The sequence below is a fragment of the Culex pipiens genome, chromosome 3 (assembly GCF_016801865.2).
Source record: "Culex pipiens pallens isolate TS chromosome 3, TS_CPP_V2, whole genome shotgun sequence".
NCBI lineage: Eukaryota > Metazoa > Arthropoda > Insecta > Diptera > Culicidae > Culex > Culex pipiens.
This window is the reverse complement of record NC_068939.1, coordinates 122,820,089-122,847,275: the sequence shown is the minus strand read 5'-3', so window position 1 is coordinate 122,847,275 and position 27,187 is coordinate 122,820,089. Positions and strand designations below refer to the sequence as shown.

The 27,187-nt window shown below is 38.5% G+C and overlaps 2 protein-coding genes across 4 annotated transcripts; one reads left to right on the top strand and one right to left on the bottom strand.

Moving 5' to 3' along the window:
• Positions 1–3,902: 3,902 nt before the first annotated feature.
• LOC120423266 (tropomyosin-1) lies at positions 3,903–11,923 on the bottom strand. Of its 3 annotated transcripts, none has more exons than XM_039587000.2 (5): positions 11,771–11,923; positions 6,616–7,260; positions 6,375–6,552; positions 5,335–5,834; positions 3,903–4,209 (listed from the first exon to the last, which is right to left on the bottom strand). In XM_039587000.2, the coding sequence occupies exons 2-4, from the start codon at positions 7,207–7,209 to the stop codon at positions 5,752–5,754; spliced, it is 855 nt and encodes a 284-aa protein (XP_039442934.1). In that variant the 5' UTR covers positions 7,210–7,260; positions 11,771–11,923; the 3' UTR covers positions 3,903–4,209; positions 5,335–5,751. The 3 variants fall into 3 exon arrangements, with proteins under 3 accessions (XP_039442934.1, XP_039442936.1, XP_039442935.1); XM_039587002.2 differs by having other exon boundaries at positions 5,580–5,834; XM_039587001.2 differs by lacking the exon at positions 5,335–5,834.
• A 2,899-nt stretch (positions 11,924–14,822) lies between these two features.
• On the top strand, positions 14,823–27,182 carry LOC120423281 (modular serine protease). The gene is made up of 5 exons (XM_052710131.1): positions 14,823–15,192; positions 15,680–15,977; positions 16,041–16,710; positions 18,709–19,432; positions 26,909–27,182. Exons 1-5 carry the CDS (start codon positions 15,099–15,101, stop codon positions 27,118–27,120), a joined length of 1,998 nt encoding a protein of 665 aa, XP_052566091.1. The 5' UTR covers positions 14,823–15,098; the 3' UTR covers positions 27,121–27,182.
• Positions 27,183–27,187: the final 5 nt, after the last annotated feature.

Here is a 27,187-nt window from a genome sequence, read left to right as displayed (position 1 = left end):
CAAATTGTATCTGAATTTAGGATGATGAGAAAAGCGAAGTTTGAATAAGATTGAAATCCAATCGTAAATGAAAACTGTTGTGTGCACATAATGTTGGCAAATCAGGACTTTGGCCTTCAATTATTGCTCATAAAAACCGTTTTCATTCGGAAGCTAGTAATAAATTGCTTAATGGGGAGTGATCAAGCAAGTTTATATTAACATTCTTGAGCAACATTTGAAAAGGTCGCATAAGCATTTTGACAGCTGATCAATTCTCTATTAAATCGATTGATTTCTTCCATTTTTTGTATTTTTTTCAATTTGGCTAAAACTTTGTGGGGACCTTCCGTATCACAAAAGAAGCCATTTTGTGTCATTGGTTCACCCATACAAATTTCCATACAATTTTGGCAGCTGTTCATACAAAAATGGTACGTAAATATTCGAAAATCTGTAACTTTTCAAGGAATTTTTGATTGATTTGGTGTCTTCGGCAAAGTTGTAGGTATTGATAAGGACAATTCGAAAAAAATAATAAAAATATGTACACGGAACAAAAAATAACTTTTTATCACCAAAAATCAATTTCCCAAAATCTGTGTTTTTTTCAATTTTTGATTTTTTTTATGTGTTTTAGGGGACAAAAACCCGCATTTTTTAGGGCATTCAGAAGTATGGAATTTGCAATCGAAAAGTGTTTTACTAATTTTTTGATTAAGTGCACCGTTTTCAACATTTAGTTCAATTTTGTACGAAAAATTCAGGTTTTTTTTAAATAGCGTCCATGATTGTCCATTCCTGAAAATATTTTTTTATAAGTTCAGAAAATTTCCTACTATTTCGTCTAATTAACATGCAGATTGAACCACTGATTGCTGAGATATAGCTAATAAATGAAAAAGAAACTGGAATATTGCTTTTTTAAGTCTCACTCAAATAACCCTCAAATTTCTAATGTAGATATCTCAGCAACTAATGGACCAAATTTAAATGTTAACATATGAAAAAATCGTTAAATTATCCGATCTTTTCGAAAACATTTTCATTCACATTCATACAATTTCAAAATATTGTTTTCGAAAATTGAAAATTGGAGTCCTCCTGAAAAAAGTTATTGAGATTTCAAATTAGTACTGTTTTTTTTATGGGACTTGAACTTTGTAAGCAGGGAAGAGTGATCATCAATGAGACACTTTCAACTACCAAAAGTTATACTAAAAAGTATTAAAATTTTATAAAAATCCTTATAATTGGGTCCTAAAATGAAGCTTAGATTGCTGATATTATTGTTTATATTATTGCTTATTTTTCTGAGTACAATGACCCTTTGTTCGACCACAAAGAGTTTAAAGTTGATTTTTAAATCAATTTTGAAAAATTATCCACGCGGTCCTTCTTGACAGAACAGCTCCTACTTGACAGCTCGTTCCAAGGGGACCATAGTTGATCCATCGAAAAAATGTTGTCTTGTCAATATTTGTTTTTGCATTAAAATGAAAAAAAAAGTGATCAGAAATGGTTTTTAATCGTGTTTTTTACCGTTGTACATAAAAATTGACATAGGGCTTTAGTACCCAATTCAACCAAATAACTTTATATCCTTGAATAAGTTATGTTAAAACTCAAAGATTGTGCCAAAAATCTATTTTAATTAATTTTTTGGATGATTTTCATTGATTTTGAATAGTTTGATGAAGTAGTAAACACCCCTGGATTCTTGGTATGTTCTTGAAATTGGTCAAATATATTAAAAGAACATTTTAAACCAACACATGTCCTACGAAACGACGCAAGAAAATCGAAGAAAAACTTCATTTTGGTGTTAATGCCAGCCTGCGAGCGGAAATTCAATTTTTGTTAATAATTTACTGTTACACCCCAGTAGCATTTTTTATGAATAACTTGGCATATGTGTATCCAGTAGACACACCTTTTCCCAAAATATAAGCCTGAGTTGTTGTAACTACGATTTGTAATTGTTGTCATTGTTATCATTGTTGTCTCAAGAAGACTACTAACTTTCTCTATGATCAAGCAAACATTTCTCAAATGTGAGCTTGTTCATAAAAAAAAAACAAATCATATAAAAAAAAATATAATGTTTAGTATTTTCAGCAAAGCATTGAGGCTTTGATATCATTTTTAAATACCAAAAATATTATTTCATTTCGCAAAGCTGCCAATTTTTCGAAAAAACAAGAATTTTGAAACATGAAGCTGAAAGCCAAAAATTTACCTCATTTTTAGTATAAATAAAATTATCAAGCGTTAAATACTTTAAATAAATTTTGATATCATGCACCGTTTTCGATTTATATCTACTTAAAAAATGTTTATTTTAATAACATGACTTGTTAAAGTTATAACCAAACCTTAGTCATCTCTAAAAGAGTTTTTTTTTTTCGAAAGGATTAGTTTTTTTTATGATAAACAATTTAAATTTTCAAATCAATCAACCATTGAAAATATTTGCATCATGACAGTTTTTGAAACTCATTTTACTTACCTAGAACAATATTTCCTTCAGTGCCTTATACAATATTGATTCATTATGATGCCGAAATTTGTTTTATTGAATAGAAAACAGAGCATTACAAAAAAATCATTTTTTCATGACTATGATGGACGGACTTCACCGAACAAGCACAAACATAACAAAAACTACCAGATTATTATAAACAACAGTTTACAATGCTTGTGATTGTTAAAAAAACAACCTCGTTTTTTGGTCAAAATTATTTTAAATTAATTCCGACCTTGACCTTGTCTTGTTGCTCGATTGGAACCCCAATTTGAAATTTCGATTGGGAACCTGAGAGTGACATTTTGCCTTCCATATAAGCTTTTGCAAATTGAATAAAAGGAAATGCTGAATATGAACGAAAAATCAAGTCGCTCATAGCACTTCAACGAATCATCTCTGCTGTAAACTTTATGCAGTAGGCCTGGCCGTTTCAACATCTGTGATGCCAGTAGTGAGCAACGACTGATCGATCAACTCACAAGAAGATTGGAGTGAATCGGAGCGGAGCGGAGAGTTAACGAGTACTTTCTCGTGACTTTCAGAGTAGGTATACTAAAAAAAGAAGAAAAGACGATTTTTGATCTGAGATGAGCTCCTTCAAAAGATTTGGTAATAGTCAGACTCTGCGTGATAGTTTTCAAAATTCGGTCAATTTTAGAACAAGTCAGATTTTGCCCTCCTTTCTTCCGAAAAATCAGCCCAACCACACAGACAGGTGTACCTTAGAATTAATTTGACTTTTATTATACAAAATAAATCAAAACTTAGCATTACAATAAATAGGTTTCCATTCAATTTCTTCTAGAAAAGTAGAGAAATAGAGAGTGTTTTTCTTCCTCTCTAAAGAGTATCAACTCGAGCGTCGCATGCAAAACACCTGCACGCGAGCCGAATCCGGAGCACAGAGATTACCATCGACTTTTGGCTGGGCTTTTGTTTTAACAGTGGTGTAAGACTTTTTTTATTAAAAGATAGTAATAATACATTTTTTCTTGGCTGTTCTTGATTTTCCTTACCAACGACGATTGCGTTCTGGGTTACACACGAATTTCAACACCAACACATTTTTTTAAATCTTAAACTGCGTAAGTTTGTGTCCGCTCTTTGACTTTGTCAGTTGTTATTATTTTCTTAAAAATCTTCCAACGATAGGGCTAGTGCTTTGTTTTTGTTATAATATAACCTATAGTAAATAGCGCTTTGAGAGCGCTTTTCGATGCTTTTGATCATGAACTGTGTTCTCTTGGCTGCAACAACAACAATACGAATCTTCTTCTTCTTCTAGTAAAAACAGAATGATGATCTTCTTCTTACTCACTAATCAAATGATTTCACAAATTAGGTCCTAATACAATTCCTACTAATAAAACATGAATTTTAAGCTAAGTTTTGCTTCTTCTTCTTCTACCACTTCTTCTTCTTCTTCTTCAAACAATCGAATCTTTGGAGTTCGTGACGTTTAATTCTTCTTCTTCTTCTGCTCTCTCTCTTTCTCTTTCGTTCGCATCGAGCTGGTTGTGGTGCGTTTCCTGTTTTTCTTTTCTCGAGGGGGCGCGTGCGGGACTCGTTGAGGAAAAGTTCTAAATCAATACATATGTACGTATATAAATAGGTCGATGCTTAGTATCCGGCCAACTCGGCAAAGGTGGAGTCCATCTCGTCGGCCAGGGACTTGTATCTGTCCTTGTTGACGCCCAATTCGTCTGTACAGGTGGGAAGGGAAGAAAGAGAGAACGGTCGAGAATGTTAGTCTATGATTGCGGTAAAGTAGTTTTTGACAGAAGAGTTTCCACAAAAAACCACAAGGGGTCTCTGCTCCTTGGAAACACCCTCAAGAAACAAATTTGAAAATAACAAAATTCAAAACATGAACCATTTACAGAAATGGGAGTTCAACAAAATCAAATGTTTGACAGTTTGAAGTCGTGATCCTGAAAAAGTAAAAGTGTTAGTATGGTGCGGTCAAGCAAACAAAAAAGTTAGCAAATAAAAGCAAAACACAAAGGGGCTGAACGGGATCCAACTATGCTTGGGGTCACTAAAAGGGGTCAAACTCAAGTCTCGTATTTACACCTGGACCCAGAGAAAAGTTTCAAAATCAAAACATCAGAAGTGATCGATGAACAATTCGAGCAACACATTTATAAAAGAGCGTAGTGGATTTGTGAACAATCGTGCGTCCCGCGTATGCTAGATATTTACAGGATTCACTGTTTGTTTACAAACTTACTATGGTCTTTTTCTATTATTTTGCTCGACTTCTAGGTGATCAATGACGCAGAAGAACGACCATTGAATCTGCATGATTTCTAATTATTTTTTGCTTATTTAGAATATTGAAAAGCACATTTATTTTCCTAAATACACCCATACGAGGAGTGTGGATCCTTAAATGTAAACAAACAGTCTATCTCACTCGCGCTATTAACAGTTTACATAAAATGAGAGCGGGATGGAATTCTTGTTTACACCAAGGTTACGCCGAATTGAGAATTGACAGCTGTAATGTCAGAAGACACAAATTTCTCATTTGGGTTATACTTCTTAGAAATCTTACAATGAGATAAAAATCAAGCAAATTCAAAAGTCATAATCCGAAAAAAAAATAAATGCTCAAGTGAGTCATTTACAAGAAGATGGATCGTAGGTGGCAATGGAATGGACTTCAACGACGTGCTTCGAACGATGCTGGTTGACATGACGACGAGCACATGTACACATGTATGAAGTATCGATTGACGACCAAAACAAAAAACGAACTGTCAAAACAGTAACCACAAAAACGCAACAAGATAATACACAAAAGGGTGAACATCACCGATAGGTACCTAAAACAACAATTTCTTCGTCGTCTTCATCTGCTAGAGTTTACAACATCTGATTCTCAAATCTCAATTAAAGATCACATTTTTAAAAACAAAAAACGTTCAAAATGGGAGCAGATACAGGGTGATGCGTGCGTGCTCTCGGTCCCACACAGGGTGGAGAGCGGACCCGCGGAGCAAAACGGGAAAAACACGAACGGATTGAGATCGAGAGAATGAGAAAGTGAGATTGGAACTTGCAAACGAACCGGAACTCCGGCGCGGGTCTTCTTCTTCTTCCTTTTGTTTTTGAGCAGATCTTTGGTCTAAGGCAAGCTGGTATTGGTGGCGGTTGTGGTGGTGGTGGTTGGTAGCAGTAGTAGTAGTAGTAGAAGTAGTAGCAACAATAGTAATGATAGCGGTAGTAGCCGTCTTGAGCGATTAGTATCCGGTAAGTTCGGCGAAGGTGGAATCCAGGTCGTCGCAGATGGCTTTGTACTTGTCCTTCTCGCTCATCAGTTTGTCTGCAAAGAACGGGTAGAAAATCGGTTGGAATTCGGTTGTTGTGACAATCAAGTGACAGCGCGGCCATTGCGTTGATCGCAGTTGGCGTCGACTGAGCTGCTGCAGCTGTGGGTCGTTGAAATGTTGTGGTGATTCCTGTGTGGTGACTGCCTTCGTGATGTATCGTCTTGTTTGAGCTGAAACACTCACAGTTCGTGGAATGCTTCTTATTTACAAAGCTTTCAGTTACGGAAACAATTGACATCGAGGTCGCTAAAGCTTCACGTGTCAAGCAAAGCTGTTAGACAATCTATTGTTTTTACTATATTTAGAAAAGCATCCCCATTTGGGCTACCCAAAGTTTACTTTCAAAGCACTACCATTCAAGAGAGTCGTGTGTAGTGGTGAATATTATCTTGAGTGTATTGGAGTAGGATAAGTGAGCGCTACAACAGTCAATGGAGTTATTCGTGTATCGCTGGAGAACCATGCCGGTCGCCAGCCTGGACGGTGGCGGCGCCACCCCAGCAGGTTCTCCCACCCGCGTTCCCTCAACGTACCTTCTAGTCTGTCGACTTCCTTCTGGAGCTTCTTGACGTTCTTCTCGGCGTTCTCGGCGCGGGTCTCGGCCTCCTTCAGCTTGATGGTGAGGGACTTGAGCTGGCGCTTGAATTCCTCCACTCTCTGGTTAGCCTTATCCTCCGAGACCTCCAGGGACTTGAGCGAGTTACCGACGACCTATCCAACATAAATCAGTCAATTAACAATCGTTTACTAAGGTTTTCACCGCCCAAAACGCACCTTCAACTCCTCCTCCAGCTCCATGATCTTGGCCTCACCGGACTTGACACGGTCCTCAGCGGCTTCCAGCTCGTCTTCAACGAAGGCCAGCTTGCGGGACACTTCATCAGACTTGGTATCGGCGTCCTCAGCGAGCATACGGGCTTCCTTGAGCTGGTTGCTCAGCTGGTCCATGCGCTCCTCATCCTGCTGGGAACGGTTCTCCAACACCTTGCACATACGGTTGTTCTCATCAGCGGACTGGGTGGCCTCCAGCAGCTTGGACAGGGCGGCGCCCGAGCGCTCCTCCGACTTCTCCAGATCCTCCTCAACCTGCTGGACCTTGCGGGTCAGCGAGGCAACGTTGGCCTCCGTCTGGGTCAGGTTCTTCTCCTTCTCCTCGAGGTCCTTGTTGGCCTGCTCGAGCGAGTTCTTGAACTTCTCGTGGTCCTCGGTGACCTGGGCCAGACGCTTGGTCAGGTCGGCGACCTCCTCCATGATCTTGTCGGCGCGCATGTTGGCCTCCTTGGCCTGGTTCTCGCAGGTATCGGCTTTGTCGGCGGCATTGTCCTTCTCCAGCTTCATCGCCTGCATCTTCTTCTTAATCGCGTCCATGGTGGATGGATTTTCTGCTTACCCCGGCCTGTCCACGAAAAATTCAAACAGCTGGGAAAGAAATAAAAGTACCGTATTAATTGATTGTTCTTTAATACTTTGCTGATAGGTATTTTGCTGGTTTTCTGGAATTAGAGGTAATTCTCATATGTTTGACGGGATAAAGATTCGATCCATTTCTATACATTTGGCTGTTTTTTTTTTTTTTTTTTTTTTTTTCAATAAAAACATAAATCTCAATTAGCAAAACTGTTGGTGAAAACATGCTTGCTCACTTCTTAGTGAGCTTCTGTTTTACCCAATTTCAGTTGAAAACGTCTTAAAGAAGCTTTAATTGAACTTAAAAAACCGATACCTCTGCATTAGGCACTCGGAAAAATAACATGATGGTCGCTGAACCCGAATTAAACCACCGAAATCGGTCACGGTGTCACAAGCCTGTTTCATGTTACAATACCCTAATAAATGAGTGTGCCTAACAACTAATTCCCCATATAGTGACATATTATTTGTAGTATAGTGAACTATACCACAACTAGATTTCACTATATGGGAAATTAGTTGTTAGGCACATCGATTTTATTAGGGTAAGCCTATTACATGTTGAATAAAAAATCATGAATATTCTCCCATCTCCATAAGGGACGCCATCTTGGATTGCACGCTTCCTGGTCTCTTTGGAGAATTCTAGTGTTCATAATCGGGTTCAGCGACCCCAATTTTGTGAAAATCAACTCTTTGACAGACTTCATACTGTATTATTGTTGATTTCACTTTGTAGCCGCCATATTGGCCACCATCTTGAACGTTTCACTTCCCTTGAGGAATCCTTCTATCGCGCACGAAATATCGGTATTGCGCGTATTCCTGAAAAGGACACGCGGCAAACCAGCCTCGAAACGACGCGCCGCACTTTCGGCAAATGCGCGCTGTCAAATCCCGTACTGTGCGTTTTGTTTTTGTTGATCTTCTTGTTCGAATTGCATGGCATTGTTGCCGGGTATGTTTTTTATTGCACTAAAAGTGCAGAAAATCGCTGGCAACAACGTCTATGGCACATTCTGAAATGCCGCGCAGCGTGTATCTTTGAAAGAAACGGACAATAAAATGAAACATTTGCAGATTTTACGTCACAAGTCGAAAGAAGACCTGTCAGTTTTCATAGAGCTTTATGACGTTTCGCGTACACACACTAGCGCACCATTTGATTTTGCTGGCCGGACAAAATTTAACCTCAATCTTTTTCGTGTACGTACACGCAATACATGCGCACGTAGATAACTCTATAGGTGTATTTAAGTGGAGCTAACAATGAAAATCACAAAAAAATCTTCAACTGATGGATTTGCTCCGAAAAGTTCGGGAGTGATTTTCTTTTGCGTGTTCCTCTTCTTCTTTCCTTTGCGGGTGATGAAAGTTAGCAAGCGAAAAAGATATTTGGAGTTATTCCATCCCTGTTCAGGAAAAAAAAATATGGCATGTTAGACGATTCGACACACAGTTTTCGGGTTTTGTGCCCTGATTACCTATAAGATTTTAATTTAAAAAAATATATATATAGGAAAATAAAGAGGTCAAAATAGAAAAATCGTAAACTTCACTTTTCCATTAAATTGGAGAATTTTCATCAAAAGAGTTTGAATGAGCTGAGTGTTCACAGACAAAGAAATTTGAAAACCCCGAGTATTTTAAATAAGAGTTTCAAATATCAATTTTTCGCTATTTGTGAGAAGTTTCCCTCTCATCAATACATTTGCAGCGAAAATGTCAGACACTGCCTGATGTGCTGTCATTTTTTCCAGACGTCTAATGTTTATAAACAATATTAAAAAGTAATATCGAACATTTGTTTATACGAAAAATACGATTCTCCACCTTGGGCTCAAACAAACGGTTTATCCCGCTCACACTAGATGTCAATATTTCTTGAGTGAGCGGGATGAACTTTGAATACTTGGAATTTCCAAAAGGAAAGGGGAATAGAGTAACTTGATCTCAACCGTGTATAATGGCTGCTCTTGATAAAAATATTTGCTTCAGAACGTTTTGAAGTATTGTCATAAATATTGAATTGTAATTGAAAACAATCAAAATCAAAACAAAAAAAAATGCGTTGGAATTACGTCTTTTATTGTTTTGAAAAAGCTGAAGTTTAGCGTTTATCCAACAAAAATCATGATTCAAATATGCCTTATTTTTCTGCGTGTTGAAATAGCCCAATCGTTTGATACAAAATGTACTCACAAAACCTAATGAAAAATCAATATTTTGGCCAAATTAGAAACATTTCCTCAAGCGTGTTCAAGTTTTTTTAAAGTTATTGTAAAATTCAAAGGCAACTTGAATACTTAGCTATGGACACAATTTAAGTAACTTTTATTTTTATGTTTTCTTACGAAACTATAATGCATTGAGCGTCCCCTCGACATTTTTCGTTCAGCCCAGTAAGCAAGCAGCATTCGTTAATTAAGAAAAGTTTACGAAGAATTTTTTATTGTTTACCAAATTGTTTACTAAATACATGAAATCAGAATTGCTTAAAAATGTTATTGTGATTGTCACTTTTGATAGTAATTATTGATATTCATTCTTAGAAATTGATATAATACAAAAATCAAACCATCCACATTCAACAACCCCAGGTCTTTTGTGGTTTCTATTGCAAGTTTCTGCTCGAACCTAGGAGTCCGAAGGCTTGAATGGGGAGGGCACCCAAACCTCTTTCAACTTCAAGGAATCTTCCACCCCAGGGTTCGAACTGACGACCTTTGGATTGCGAAACCAACCGCCGCCAGCGATTCCACCGGAGCAGGCTTGGTTTGGTGTGTTATTTGTACTTATAGCGTGGAGACGACTCCTACTTTTGGAATGACTTAACAAACTAACTTAACCTAACCAAGGCCGGGACCGACGATTTACTTCCCCATCCGATGGAAGGTTGGAGCAGATGGGAATCGAACCCATGATCATCCGCTTACAAAGCGGACAGCTTAACGATTTGGCCAAGCCTGCTGCTCTGCTAATATAATACACTATGAATAAAATTAGTAAAAATAGAAGCAAATAAAAATAACAAAACAAATAAGTTGAGTAAATCAAAAAAAAGAACCATTGAATAAAAATAGACACAAATGAGAAAATTAACGAGGGAATTATAAAACAAATGTGACCTCATATAAAAACACAATAACTGACAACATACATGAGATCATTAAAAAAACATGTCAATGCTGCTACCAAATCCGCGCGCTACCAAAATAAACATTCCCAGTAGGGTGACATCACACCCTGTGGATTGACTCTAAAAAGTGTTTCTCTTCAAATCTTCGCTGGCGCCAGCTCGGTGGCCATCGCAGGTGTCCCCCATGTGTCACCCCGATCTCCAGCGCCAGCCAGCCAGCAAAAACCACGATCTTTTCGATCCGTCCGATGAAACTCAACGGTTTCGAGTTCTATTTTTAGCACGAAATTCGGACCATTCGACTCATCTCCACCTACACACAACTTGCGTAGGCGTAGGTTCAGAGTTTTTCGGAGCGATTTTCTACTTGACGTTTGTGTGTGTGTGCGTTCAAATGTTCTATTTTCCCCGCAGTCTGTGGAATTTCGGCCTGACCAAACATCCGACCCGAATTCCCGAACGTCGGTCTATTTTGCAACACCCCGAGAAAAAATAACTCCCACAAAGTAGGCGTCTGTGCGGTGGTTGTTTGTGTGTATGTGTGTGTGAGTGTGCGTGCGTGCGTTCGCGTGACTTTCTCTGTATTCGTAGCGAATTTTCACACGGCGAATTTTTCGACTTTTTCTCGTGCCGCGCAGTCGCGAGTACTAAAATTAGAACAGCCGAGCCGAGCGCGAGCTGTCAGAAACGGTGCAGGTCCAAAAGTAGGCATTGAACTCTCGAAACGTTGGCGCAACTCCTCAGGTCCAAGCAGGCGCAGCCGCAGTCAGGATCCGCCGCACACGCAAACACACATCGTCACAGCCTAGAGTGTCTGTACACAAACAACCCACCAATACACGGAGGGAAAAGATTTTCGCAAGTTATTGCTTCACTGCCTCGGGTTGAGTGTTACTCAATTAGGGTTGGAAATCTTTTTTTTTTTAAGTTATTTTAAGATTGCTTCACCGTGAAGTTTATTAGCTAGGCAAGTTTACATTTGCAAGTTTTTAAATTTAGCACGTCCTCCAACACTGAGTGAGTCATTCATCATGATCTTCATGATCTTCTTCCTTGCGAACCCGCAACTGTTCCTGACCCCAAGGTCCAATCATCGATCGATGACCGCTCGAGGATCCTCACACACGTCACGTCACTAACAGCTGTCACTGTGACAGCTCATCGCTTACGTCACTCGCGCTTGATCCTGATCGCGCCACCTGTCGGTCAGGATTCGAACCAACGATTTTTTCTCCATCACTGGAAGCGTGTTCGCAGCCATTCCTGGAGGGTCCCAAATGTCACAGGATCTTCCGGGCACGGAGAAAAAAAAATTCCCCAAAAAACCAGCAAAAATTCCCACTTTTTTGTTCGGGACAGGAGAAAAAAACACAAACCAACCTGAGCGCTTTCACTCAAATCCTCGCAAGACTAAAAACACGATAGCACTGAGTAGTGCAATACGTTAAAACGTCCGATTGACCCTAAAACGCGCGTTCGGACGGCACCAACACAACGCGGCCTGCCACGATCGGCGGTGCGTCGTGACTTTTCGCCGTGACGTCACCGTTGCCGAAGGGTGCGCGCGCGCCGTGAAAAGTCTAATTTTAAACTCGTGCGCGCTCCCGAACTTCCCCTTAACGGGGTGCGCGCGTGTGTGCGTGGAATTTCCCCTCAATTTCCCGAGCGTGCACGCACACACCCAACAAGCTCAACTTTTTCACGAAATCGTGAAAAAATAAACGCGGTTGCGCAAAATTTTCCCGAACCTCGCGAACGAAAGCGAAAATTTCCGCGGCTATTTTAATGTCGGTCGGTGGGTTTTTCGGCGAGATTTTCGGTCTGGCCGCCGATCGAGAGGAAAATTTTCTTCCCCCCGGCGCACACGGACCGAACGAAATTGTGCGTGAATTTTAATATCTTTTTGCGCTCGGCGCAGATCGCCTACGCCTGGCTGAACCACCCGAGGTGGTGTTCTAATTTTGTGGAGGAAAAAATCTCCTCTGGCTTTGGATTTTTCACCGTGCGAGCGAGCGAATCGCGCGCGTTGGAAATTATGAAATTTATATGCAGAATGTTTTTGGGACGATGGTGAATGATTTGGGGTTTTATGCGGTTAATTTGTTGCAACTGTTTGATAAATAGTATTTGTAACGAGATTTGACACAGTTCATCGAAAAATTTATATAATATCAGTAAAAAGCAATTCCATGTAAAATAGGGAATCGGTTGTACAGTACCCTCTCATATCAATCTTATAGGAAATTAGACGAGCTTTCCGGTGAACATATTTTCGAGACTAAAAAAATCAAGTCTATCATATGGAAATTGTCAAAAACCATAATAAAATCACTTTTTTCAGCATTTGGGTATGGCACGGGGAGAGGGCACCGAATACCTATATTTACACTTAGATTTTTTTGCGTCCGCCTCGGGATTCGAACCGGCGGCCTCTGGATTGTGAGTCCAGAGCGCGGTCCGATTTCCTCCTGAACTGGATTTCCTCCTTATTTCTAGAACAAAGTACTGGATATTTGAGGCTTTTTTCTGAAAGAGCACAAGATTTTGAGCCAAACTGCATACATGTCTCAAAAACGATGAAACTCAAAATCAAAAAAAAAAGTTAGAGAATAAACATTTTTTTTCACAAAGCTGATTTTTTATTTTCCAAGTTTATTTTAAATTTCCCTAACAACCAAACAGAGTTATTCTCTAGAATTTGGCATCGATATTTTTAATGTTGTGGTGTTATATTTAAATGAAACTTTGTTCATTAGTTTTCCCTTACCAAGTTCCATACAATTTTGTGGGCTGGTTATACATAAACACACGATATTCGAAAATCTGTATGTTATGATTTCATCCAAAAAGTTTACGAATGGTATTGAATAAGTCAAATTGACAATTATTAAGGTAATTTATAATGTTTGATTTGAAAAAAAAAAACAAATAAATGTTTTTTAAACAAAGTTCATTATTTTTCTAATTAAATGTGTATGAATTAAAGTTATGACACACATTCTAAAATTATGAATAAAAACATGTTTAGCCCAAAAATAATGTAAGTGAAAATTTTAAATAATTGTTCGTATTTAAAATTAAGAATTTCCTTTTATATTTGGTCACTTTAAAAAGGTTGTCGTATTTTTCCATAGACAAAGTATTTTCCACAGAAATCGATCAATTTACCCTTCAATATTCCGATTATTACCACGATTTCAATAAGATTCCGCTTAAAAATTATTAACAAATGAATTAAAACCCGTCAAATTCAAATTGAGATATCTAAAAATAGACACCGAAAGACACGGAGATATTTTCAAGAAATGTATTTGAAATGTGTACTTTCAAGTGTATTGTTCGGTTTTGCGCCAAAATGCGCCATTTTGAAAAATAGCAACTTGAAAATAGGCTCAAAATCACTTAAAAATGGTAATAACTCCTCAAGAAAGGCTCAAAAAAATTTGCTGTCTTGGGCAAAGATGTGTAACTTTGTGTCATAAACAACTCTTCAGAACATAGTAGGCCGCTAAAATGCTAACATTTTGAGTTATCACCAAAAAAATGCTTTTTTGGACCATTTTTGCAAAAATGGCGTATATATCGAGTAGATTAAGAGCTACAAATTTAGCGCTTTCGACAAACTTTCATGAAATTTTCTCCTCTACAACTTTGCCGAAGACACCAAAGCCCTGCAACGTCATTCAACAAAGTTAGTTAGTTTTTTTTTATTCTAAACAACGTTACTTAATCCACCTTTAGGTGGTTGGTGCCTTCCTCACATTCATAAAGTCAATACATTTAGTAAAAATAGCAACATTCCCCCTTGACATGTTTAACAAATCAACTTTATTACTCATTTCTTTTGATAGGGTTCGCAGACCTTCAATATTTCTGGCTCACCGGCAAGTTCTGATAAAGAACCTATTCAACGATAGTTCACATGGAAGATTCAGACAATATTTCTATCACAATATCTGAAACCCGGCCTCCAAAAAGTGTATAAATAACACTTCAGTGCTGATAACTTTTGACAGGGTTGTCAGATCTTCAATGTCGTCTTCAATTTTTGTCCACCCACCTACACACATTTGCTCAGAACATGATTCTGAGTCGATATGTATACGTGAAGGTGGGTCTACGAGGTCAAATTAATAAGTTCATTTTTCGAGTGATTTTATAGCCTTTCCTCAGTAAGGTGAGGAAGGCAAAAAATATTTATTACCTTGATATTATTTGGTAGTCAATATGTGCTAGAAATGCAAACAGTTGGCAATATATTATTTAGATTTGATAGTTGCAAAACACAGGTACATAGTTATTAGTAACAAATGCATGCAACAGTTCTCTTATCGCTCGCACTCATCATCCCAACCAAACACGCAACAAAACAAGTTCAACCTCAACGGCGTCATCATCGATGAAGTTCTCCAAACCCAAAGCTCATCTCGATTAAGCTTCAGAAACAGTTGAGCATTCAAGTTCACAGAGTTCACACGTTTCGCGAATCGCGCCGTCGTCGTCGTCGTTTTGTTCAATAAAGAAGCCATCAATATCGACGCGAAACAGGTTCTGCGTGAGAGGGACTGAAAGAACTGGATTTGATAGTGATTCTTGGAAGATTCGCCCCCCAAAACATCGCCGGTTAGAAGAATGACTCTGCCGTTTAGTGGTAATCTCAGTTGTGGATGATTCGGAAGCTGGGAAGAGCTATTGGTTTGCGTTTTCGATGTGGACGACAAGTAATGGAGGTATTTGGAGGTGTTTTGTGACGATCAGTGTCGTTGCTGCACTAATTACACCTTCCGTGCAAAATTTGGAGTGTAAGTGATCGGAAAATTTCTAAAATCGTGATATTTCTCTAGAAGAAATGGGAGTTCTTCGACAACTGAACTTCTAACAAACAAGCTGATAAGACAACCGAAAAGTGACCTTTCGATCGTGAACTAAAATAGTCTAATCGAATTTGCTAGGAAGAAGAAGCGAGTTAACTCAGTCATGGGGGATTCCCAACGTCATCATTGTGTTGTTGCACTTGCACTGCGTGTTTGAGTTCGCGGAATTGAATGCACTTTGTAAATTGCATACAAATTTTGTGATCTAAATCAAAATCACTGTGATTAATAGGTTGGAAGTTTACGGGTTTGAAAAAATACATTGAATTTATCAATTTCATAAATTATTGTATTTAACATGCTGAAAATTGGATAAAATCGGTTTTTGACAGTAATATTTAGTCAGGACACCCACCACCACATTTACTTTCCCCTACCAAGACGCAAACCAATCTAGAACCCCGTTCTCCCACAGCGTTCTTCCGTGATCGTCGGAAAGTATGCAACTACTACGAGTGGAAGTGCGCCAGCGGCCAGTGCATCGAGTCGCACCGGCTGTGCGACGGTGTCGTCGACTGCAAGGACAAGTCGGACGAAACGTCCGGCACGTGCGCGTTCATCCGGTGTCCGAGCTACGCGTTCCGCTGCCAGTACGGCGGGTGCGTCGACGGGACCGCCATGTGCAACGGGGTGAAGGAGTGCGCGGACAGCTCGGACGAACACCTGCACTGTCCGGGGTACAGCGAGGCGTTGATCACGCAGGGGAATTGCTCGTAAGTTGTTTCTTTCGGGGATTGAGGTGTTGATTGTGACTGAATTGGGTTCTTTTTTTGTAGAAACACGGAGTTCCAGTGTCAATCCGGACAGTGCATCTCCAGCGATGGAGTTTGTGACGGGACGTCAAACTGTGAGGACGAGTCTGACGAACAGCAAAGGATCTGCAGTTTGATCTTCTGTCCGTCGTTTTCGTTCAGATGTAGTTACGGAGCTTGTATTGGTGGGTACTCCAAGTGTGACGGAGTTGTGGATTGTCGAGATGGATCCGATGAGGATGAGCTGCTCTGTGGTAAGCCGTTTCCGGTTACTACTCCGAGGATCGTTAGTACGAGTACAACGACCTCAACGACGACTACAACTCCAGCACCGGAAATTGGACCAGAAGGATCATGTCAGGTTCCTCCGAAACCAACAAACGGACGAATCGTCCTAGATGAAACCGCCCAGAACATTTCAATCAACAGTGGAGAGTTCATCGAGAACTTCAACTCCGTGTTCGTCATCTGTGACGACAAGTACACGATCAAGGGAGCGGCCACCATAATCTGCCTGGACGGAATATGGCTCGACCCATTCCCGATCTGCGAGCGCTACTGCTCGGAGATCCCGATCAACGGCATTACCGTGCAGCCAACCTGCGAGTACCAGCGCAAGCAGATCACCTGCAAGCGACCACTCCCACCCTCAACCAAAGCTCGAATCGACTGCAAGATCGGCTACCAGAAACCGGCCGTCCCGATCAACGAAACCAGGGGCGCCGACTCTGGGGGGGAACGGTACTTTTTGCCCCCCCTAAAATTTGGCTGGGGGGGCAGCCCATACATTGTGCCCCCCCAGAAATTTTGGAAGAAAAATATTCTTATATCAAATATAAAAAAAATCACAGAAATAATTGAAAATAATATCTTAAACTTAAATGGAACATTGTTTGTACACACGGATAGAATTCTTGTAAGCGAATCCGTAAAATAGTTCAAAAACGTTTGTTGTTTTCGAAATCGCTGAGATTTTTTGAACAAAATCGTTTACAATTTTCTGGATTTAGATGCATTTTTATTCTAAGTCGACAACATTTTATCTATACCACTGTGCTCTCTAGGAAAATCAGTAAGCTTAGTACAAGAGCACAGAGTCATCGGTAAATGATTTGAGAGATGTCGTCAACATAAATTTAACGGATTTGCTCATAAGATTTCTATCTGTGCATGTTGTTTCAAAAACAAAACCAATGTACTTTTTCCATAGCACTTCATCTACAATTCTTAAATTCTTAAATTCTTAAATTCATAAATTCTTAAATTCTTAAATTCTTAAATTCTTAAATTCTTAAATTCTTAAATTCTTAAATTCTGAAATTCTGAAATTCTGAAATTCTGAAATTCTGAAATTCTGAAATTCTGAAATTCTGAAATTCTGAAATTCTGAAATTCTGAAATTCTGAAATTCTGAAATTCTGAAATTCTGAAATTCTGAAATTCTTAAATTCTTAAATTCTTAAATTCTTAAATTCTTAAATTCTTAAATTCCTAAATTCTTAAATTCTTAAATTCTTAAATTCTTAAATTCTTAAATTCTTAAATTCTTAAATTCTTAAATTCTTAAATTCTTAAATTCTTAAATTCTTAAATTCTTAAATTCTTAAATTCTTAAATTCTTAAATTCTTAAATTCTTAAATTCTTAAATTCTTAAATTCTTAAATTCTTAAATTCTTAAATTCTTAAATTCTTAAATTCTTAAATTCTTAAATTCTTAAATTCTTAAATTCTTAAATTCTTAAATTCTTAAATTCTTTAATTCTTAAATTCTTAAATTCTGAAATTCTGAAATTCTTAAATTCTGAAATTCTGAAATTCTGAAATTCTGAAATTCTGAAATTCTGAAATTCTGAAATTCTGAAATTCTTAAATTCTTAAATTCTTAAATTCTTAAATTCTTAAATTCTTAAATTCTTAAATTCTTAAATTCTTAAATTCTTAAATTCTTAAATTCTTAAATTCTTAAATTCTTAAATTCTTAAATTCTTAAATTCTTAAATTCTTAAATTCTCAAATTCTTAAATTCTTAAATTCTTAAATTCATAAATTCATAAATTCTTAAATTTCTAAAATTTTTAAATTCTTAAAAAATTGATTGATGCAGCATAATTTTGAAATTTTCGATTTTTTTTAAACATTGAATTTTATCGTTATTTCATAATTTCCGGTTTTTTGATTATTTGTTTTCTTAACATTTTTAAGCCATGAGTAGTTTTAACCCTAGAATTTTGTTAAACTAGTATTTTTTTCATTTTGGAATATTGAATTTTGTTTTTTTTTTCTAAATTGCAGATTTGAAAAATGGATGTTTTTTTAAATGTGTATTTGTATTTTAAAATTTCTGGAGTTTAAAATTTTTGCTTTTTACTTTTTATTTTTTTTTATTTTAAGAATATTTGTATTGTTGAATTTCTAAATATCTGATTATTTTTATTATTGACTGTTACTTCTAGAAAATAAGTGAGAATATGCCAATGAGAAAGAATTCGCCTTCCAAACATATAAAAAATTCCCCCCAATTAACATTCTCAATCACGTTTTAATAAATTATCTTTTTCTAAAAAAAATGGATTCCGGATGATAAAAAAATCGTAATAACATTATTGAAATTCGTGATATACAAAAAACTTTAACATCTAATCGCCACTCTTACCTTTCGAACAACCGTGCCCCCCCAACATTTTGGACTAGTCGGCGCCCCTGAACGAAACCCTCACTTGCACTGACGGCACTTGGGACAGCTCCGTCTTCCGGTGTGAACCCGTCTGCGGAACGCCAACCCCGGACGCCGAAGCGTACATCATTGGCGGCAAGAACGCCTCGATCGCGGAAGTTCCGTGGCACGCCGGCATCTACCGCAACCTGGAGAACGACACCCGCGACGACCTCAAGTCCGACGACTGGGACTACATCTGCGGCGGAACGATCCTCACCGAACGGCTAGTCGTGTCCGCGGCGCACTGCTTCTGGGACGTGACCACCTTCCACGACGTGCGCTCGTTCGTGATCACCGTTGGCAAGTACCGGCGTGGACTCAACACCATCGAGACACTCCCGGCGCAAGTCCTCCGAGTCCGGGAACTCATCACCCAGCCCCAGTACCAAGATTTCTCCGGATATTACAACCTGGACATCGCGATCGTAGTCCTAAGCGATTTCATCGTGTTCAAGTCGTACGTCCGGCCGATCTGCCTCGAGCGGAACCTCCGGACCGAGAGTGAGAAGCGCATCAAGCCGAACAGTTTGGGACGGGTAGCCGGCTGGGGACTGACCACGTCCGGTGGCGAGCTGAGCCCGAACCTGAAGGTAGTGGACATTGGGACGGTGGACTACTACACGTGCCGGGACTTTTCGCCGGTGTCGTACCGGCCGTTCCTGACCGGGGACAAGTTTTGCGCGGGGGATCCAAAGACGGGTGAGTATTGTTTTTCTAGTACGGACTTCAACTAAGACTTATATGAAACATGTCAAAATTCAGGTCTGGTTTGAAACTGCACCCTGTATTCTGAACACTTAAAATACTGAAGGTTACTGAAGTTTACTGAACACTCTAAAGTCGTTACAGTACAAATGGACACTAATCTCGTGGGTGGGTTGAGGAACGAGGAGTGGAAGAACGTCTCTAGGGTCGAAATGTCCTTCATACCTTCTTGTTTTTCACTTGCTTGGCCACGCGCTTATTGTGTCGAACTGTTGGAATGTTAGTGCATCCTACCGACCCTTCCTCTATGAGGCGATTATAACTTATTACAGATTACTCTTTTAGCTCTTGAACGTTTATAAAGTTATTTCGCGAAAATGTAATGTGTTAAAAAGTGCTCTTTTGGTTTCATTATGTTGAGCGCCTTGGCATGAATCCATGTTGCTCTTGGGCGATGTAGTTGTTACAGCTGGATTTTATATGGTCGGGAACAATCAATTCAAACAGTTTGCAGACGGCACAAAGAGCCGCATAAACCTTTGAACATTTACAGAACATTGTTACTTGTAAGGAACTTCGGTCATCTTCAGTTGCTGCTTGCTCACGACTGAAGCTGGCTGAAGTATACAGCTCCTCTTGATTCGACAAATCGAGCCAAACATTTCATTAGGGCACAAAACCAAAAACCGCGATTCGAGAAAATCGCTTGCAAAAAGTGGACAACTTGTTTCAATTCCTATTTAAAAAAGAAGCTTGACTGTTGGTATTTTTACTGATGATACCATAAAACACATCATTATCCTCAACTCTGCTTAAATGCTTCTTATTTTTTGTTGATTTTCGCAATAAAACTCATAAATTAAGAAAATCTCGTTATTAGGCCCTTTTAACTTTCCGACTGTTGTTCATAATGGGCCCTTTCTAAAAGCAATTTCGAAGAGAGCTGAAAGGGCACTAAAGCGCTGTCACCGCATTGTTGTTTGGAATGATGTTTACGGGCCCTTTTGTTTAGTTAGAAATAATGAGGAATTCAGTAGAAATTTTGATAATTGGTGAAGTTTTGTGATTAAATAGTGTAAATAAGGTACGTGAAACATAAAAATTCTTCAAAAGTGTACTGAACAGCAGCCGCGGGACCGTATTAAATATTGTTCTTTTGACGAAGTTTTTCTCTGCAGAAATCCTTGGTGAAAAGTAATCCAAACTTTTTTTTGAGGTGAATTAGTGTTAAGAATGCATGAAAAGTTCACTTTATAACAAAAAAAGTTCCTTAAGTACGAGAAACTAACGAAAAATAAAAGGGCACATTTGAACATTTTTTTTGGTTTGCAGTGAAAATGGTTATGTGCCCTTTTGTGTTTTTGATTTTTTCAATAGGAAATTGTTTGTTATCAATCTGATTCTTGGAGGGCATGTAGGGAGTGTACTAATGAATGGAATAGTGGAATAATCCCGAATGTTTACGTTTTGGTTTTGTGCCCTAATGAAATGTTTGGCTCGAAATTTAGTGTACCTTGATGTTGTCTTCGTCATTCGTTGGCAGTGGTGACTTCGCTTATCTTCACCATTACGCTGTTGGAAACACTGTTGAAAGCTTCACATTTTCTTTGCAATTCTACAGTGTTCTCTTCGCCAACAAGCTAAATGTGGAACTTCTCGCAAGCCGGCTCGTCGATTCGTTCTAGAATTTTGATCTTATTGAAAAGATGTCCAACCTGTAGGAAGCGCTGCGATAAACCCGATTTTAGGTCGTTGTTTCTCAAATCGCGTTTGTGTTTCAACATGCTTGCGTCAATCTTTCGTTTAGACTGTCTTACGAATAAACTACATGTGTCTGTTTGCCTGGTAGGAGCGGGTCTTTCAATTCACTAAAGATCCTGGTTTTCACCTTATTCTCCGGTTTGCGTGCACGCAGAAAAATATTTTGTAGAATCAGCCTGTACGAGGTTTGATTCAACAAAATTTTTGTTGAATATAATCAACGCCGATTTTGCGTTGAAACATACCTTGATTTTCTCGCAAAAATCTTTTGTTGTTTTGAAAAAGTTGCTTTGACGTTGATTCAACAAAAATCTTGATTTTCAAATCAACAAAACGTTTTGTTGATTCAAATATGCCTTATTTTTCTGCGTGTGCTAGAGTAATGTTGTGTTCTTCCAGAACCTTGTAGAAACTGAGCGAGTATCAACAATTACAAATCAATATCAATATTTATTTGCCTATTGATAAACAAAGGTAAAAATTGTTTGTGAAAAAATGGAAAAAATTATGCTAGATTTAGATACAGTCGACTCTTTGGCTGTCGATCTTCTCGATATCAATATTGCTCCAGCTGTCAATAAATTTTTCAGTCCCTTCAAAAAGCATGCTTTGATTTTTGGTTCTATAATTTCAAATTAATCAAATAATTTGATACCTTCCGCTCTCGACTGTCCCTTCAATATCGTCAACGAGATAGTACACTGTATTAGTTTTTCTATGATTTTATCAGTAGGCGGCGCTGTTTCCATTAAAATTAACTGAAAAGTTAGGTTCTAATATGAATTCTCGAGTAAATATTCAAAACAAACTTTTTTCAACGGGCTTCCTATGCAGATAGGACCTTTTTGAACATTTAAACTAAAATTTTAAAGCTCTTCAACTTTGTCGAATAAGATCAATTTTCTTTTTTTGTTGACGTTTCGTTGCTTTAAAGAAGGGGAAACTTATTGACTCAAAAATGAAAAACTCTCTTCACTTGTGATAACTGCTGACACAAGTTGAATTGAAATAAATTTTCCCTTTTTTAAGAAGAAAAAGTTCTCTGAAGTTGTTTGACTTGTGATAACTACTAACACGAGCTTAACTTTCCCTTCTTGAACATTCCAACTACCAAGGCTCCAAAAAAGTTGGAACGGTAACTTTAACTCGCTGGTTCTCGGGCATAACTCAACCAATCAAGACGATTCTTTTTTCCAGTGATTTGTTAGGATGTCTAGATGATCCTTGAACTTTGCAGAACTCAATTTGATTAAATCTGTAATTTTTTGCGATCAAAACATCGGTCCCACCTTTTTTCCCGCGTGTAAAAAAAATCACCAAAAATTTCGCGGAGGCAGTCGTTTAAAAAAAAAGGTGGAACGATGTTTTCGGTCGCAAAAAATACAGGTTTAATCAAATTGAGTTCTGCAAAGTTCTAGGATCATCTAGACATTGTAGGTTGTAGGCAGCGATGGAATAATCATCATCAAAAGAAAATCTTTGGATGTTCATCAAGAGAAAAAATTGCTCTCCTCTCTCGCGCACGAAAGATCGGTAAAATGAATGTAAAAACTAACTTAATCCACCTATGTGGTTGATGCCTTCCTCACTTTTTAACAACAATGGGTAATATGCGTGGTTTGGACAAATATTTCAGCTATTTTTTTAGATCTAGAAAAATACTGGACTCGTTGGAAAGGTCTTTCAACTACCTAACCAACGATGGGTCGGATGATGGATCCAGACATCGTTTACATACATTTAAGTGAGATCCGGCTTCAAAAAAGTACATAAATATCTCTTAAGTGGTCATAACTCAAGACAGGGTTGCCAGATCTTCAATGTTGTGGACTCGTTGGAAAGGTCTATCAATTAACTAACCAACGATGGGTTGGATGATGGATCCGGACATCGTTTACATACATTTAAGTGAGATCCGGCTTCAAAAAAGAACATAAATATCACTTAAATGGTCATAACTCGAGACAGAGTTGCCAGATCTTCAATGTTGTGGACTCGTTGGAAAGGTCTTTCAATTAACTAACCAACGATGGGTTGGATGATGGATCCGGACATCGTTTACATGCATTTAAGTGAGATCCGGCTTCAAAAAAGTACATAAATATCACTTAAGTGGTCATAACTCGAGACAGGGTTGCCAGATCTTTAATGTTGTGGACTCGTTGGATAGGTCTTTCAATTACCTAACCAACGATGGGTCGGATGATGGATCCGGACATCGTTTACATACATTTAAGTGAGATCCGGCTTCAAAAAAGTACATAAATATCACTTAAGTGGTCATAACTCGAGACAGGGTTGCCAGATCTTCAATGTTGTGGACTCGTTGGAAAGGTCTTTCAATTAACTAACCAACGATGGGTTGGATGATGGATCCGGACATCGTTTACATACATTTAAGTGAGATCCGGCTTCAAAAAAGTACATAAATATCACTTATGTGGTCATAACTCGAGACAGTGTTGCCAGATCTTCAATGTTGTGGACTCGTTGGAAAGGTCTTTCAATTAACTAACCAACGATGGGTTGGATGATGGATCCGGACATCGTTTACATACATTTAAGTGAGATCCGGCTTCAAAAAAGTACATAAATATCACTTAAATGGTCATAACTCGAGACAGAGTTGCCAGATCTCCAATGTTGTGGACTCGTTGGAAAGGTCTTTCAATTTCCTAACCAACGATGGGTTGGATGATGGATCCGGACATCGTTTACATGCATTTAAGTGAGATCCGGCTTCAAAAAAGTACATAAATATCACTTAAGTGGTCATAACTCGCGACAGGGTTGCCAGATCTTTAATGTTGTGGACTCGTTGGATAGGTCTTTCAATTACCTAACCAACGATGGGTCGGATGATGGATCCGGACATCGTTTACATACATTGAAGTGAGATCCGGCTTCAAAAAAGTACATAAATATCACTTAAGTGGTCATAACTCGAGACAGAGTTGCCAGATCTTCAATGTTGTGGACTCGTTGGAAAGGTCTTTCAATTTCCTAACCAACGATGGGTCGGATGATGGATCCGGACATCGTTTACATGCATTTAAGTGAGATCCGGCTTCAAAAAAGTACATAAATATCACTTAAGTGGTGATAACTCGAGACAGGGTTGCCAGATCTTTAATGTTGTGGACTCGTTGGATAGGTCTTTCAATTACCTAACCAACGATGGGTTGGATGATGGATCCGGACATCGTTTACATACATTTAAGTGAGATCCGGCTTCAAAAAAGTACATAAATATCACTTATGTGGTCATAACTCGAGACAGTGTTGCCAGATCTTCAATGTTGTGGACTCGTTGGAAAGGTCTTTCAATTACCTAACCAACAATGGGTCGGATGATGGATCCGGACATCGTTTACATACATTCAAATGAGATCCGGCTTCAAAAAAGTACATAAATGTCACTTAAGTGGTCATAACTCGAGAAAGGGTTGCCAGATCTTCAATGTTGTGGACTCGTTGGAAAGGTCTTTCAATTAACTAACCAACGATGGGTTGGATGATGGATCCGGACATCGTTTATATGCATTTACGTGAGATCCGGCTTCAAAAAAGTACATAAATATCACATAAGTGGTCTTAACTCGAGACAGGGTTGCCAGATATCCAATGTTGTGGACTCGTTTGAAAGGTCTTCTAATAACCTAATCAACGATGGGTCAGACGATGGATCTGAACATCGTTTACATACATTTAAGTGAGATCCGGCTTCAAAAAAGTACATAAATATCTCTTAAGTGGTCATAACTCAAGACAGGGTTGCCAGATCTTCAATGTTGTGGACTCGTTGGAATGGTATTTCAATTAACTAACCAACGATGGGTTGGAAGATGGATCCGGAAATTGTTTACATACATTTAAGTGAGATCCGGCTTCAAAAAAGTACATAAATATCACTTAAGTGGTCATAACTCGAGACAGGGTTGCCAGATCTTCAATGTTGTGGACTCGTTGGATAGGTCTTTCAATTACCGTAAACTGGGGTGACTTTGATAGCCCGGGGTGACTTTGATAGGTTTTTCAAATGCCCGTCAAATTAATATCTAAACATTTTTGAGAATTTTGAGTATGCAAGCATTAAGGGATAGCTTATTATCGAACATATATGCAAAAATATGACTGTTACATTGGATGTGTCAAAATTAGTGACCAAATCAAATTTCTATCAATGTCACCCCGGGCTATCAAAGTCACCCCAGTTTACGGTACCTAACCAACGATGGGTCGGATGATGGATCCGGACATCGTTTACATGCATATAATTGAGATTTGTGAAAACACATTTTTATACATAACTTTTGAACTAGTTATCGAAACTTCAAACAATTCAATAGCGATGTATGGGACCCTAAACCAAGTCGATTGCAACTGGTTTGATCAAAATCGGTTCAGCCAGTGCTGAGAAAACTCAGTGAGAATTTTAGTCACATACATACATACACACACATACACACACACATACACACACACATACACACACACATACACACACACAGACATTTGTTCAGTTTTCGATTCTGAGTCGATATGTATACATGAAGGTGGGTCTTTGAGCTTTTAATAAAAAGTTCATTTTTAGAGCAGGATTATAGCCTTACCTCAGTGAGGAAGGCAAAAAATCAACATCATGATTATTCGGCGGTACATCTTTTTCACTACTACACTTGCAAGTGTAACGCAGGGGTATGCTAAAGGCCGCCATCTTGGGTGATTGAGATTGATAACGCGCGCAAACTGCGCACAGTAAAAACAAAAATATTTCTTTTATTAATAATTCAATTTTTGTTATAAGAATTACTGTAGTAAATGTCACAGTTTACACAGTAGTTAAGTTAAACGTTTCATGTGATAAAAGAACAACTTTAAATGAGGTCACCGGCCCGATGTGTGCTTAATAATCCCTACTTTAGTAGTTTATTTTGCAAATAAATTGATAAAAATCACCTCACAAACATACACTAACTTTTAAACGTACATTGCGGTAAAGTTTTACATAAAACATAATTACTTTATTTCCATTTTATGCCTGCAGTTTTTGTACTTTTTTTCATAGTGCGCAGTTGCTTTGTTTTGATTCCGTAACGAACAGCTGTTCTTTTGTGCTGGCGCCGAAGTTGACATTTCCCTTTTGTTCTGGTGCCGAAGTTGACAGCTTGTGTTAGCTACGGCGAGCTGCATGTAGTGAGATATAGATGTCGCCCCCCTGGTCCGCACACAGTACCATTTTACTACCGAATCGTGCTCTTTATCCTCTCGTATGCCGATGCCCAGTTCTGGGTGCATCCCTGGTTGTAGTTTTTTTATGAGGATAGTTTAGAAAAAATAGGTGCACGGAAAAAATCTTGCCGATTTTTTTATTTACTTTTTTCACAAAAACTCATTGGCGGATCAAAAACTGAGTTATAAATTCTGAAAAAAAAATTGGAAAAAAAAAATTTCTTACCTAATTTTTTATGTACATTTGAATTTGCAATCGAAAAGTAGTTTACAGATTTTCTGATAAACAACTCTGTTTTCAATTTATAGCCTCCGAAAAATTGATAATTGCGAAATATTTGCAGTTTTCCTATTTTTAAAAATAGCAACATCCAATTTGTTTTACATTACGAAGACACAAACCACACATTATTTTATTTTAATATGATTAGCTCTTCTCAATGATTAAAATCTCAATCCAACCATTATTAAATCCAGGAACCAGCGTCTGCCAGGGCGACAGCGGCGGCGGGTTCGCCCTGGGCCGGGACATTTCCGGCGAAACGGTGTACTTCCTGTACGGGGTGGTCAGCTCGGCGCCGCGCTCGGCCAGCGGCAGCTGCGACAACAACAAGTACGTCGCCTTCACCGAGGTCCAGAACTACATCCCGATGATCCTGGACGCCGAGAGTCGCTTTCCGGTGATTTGAGAACGGGGGTTTTTTCTCGGTTAAATAAAAACTCAAAATTTGTTCAGTTTTTCATTCCTAAATTTAT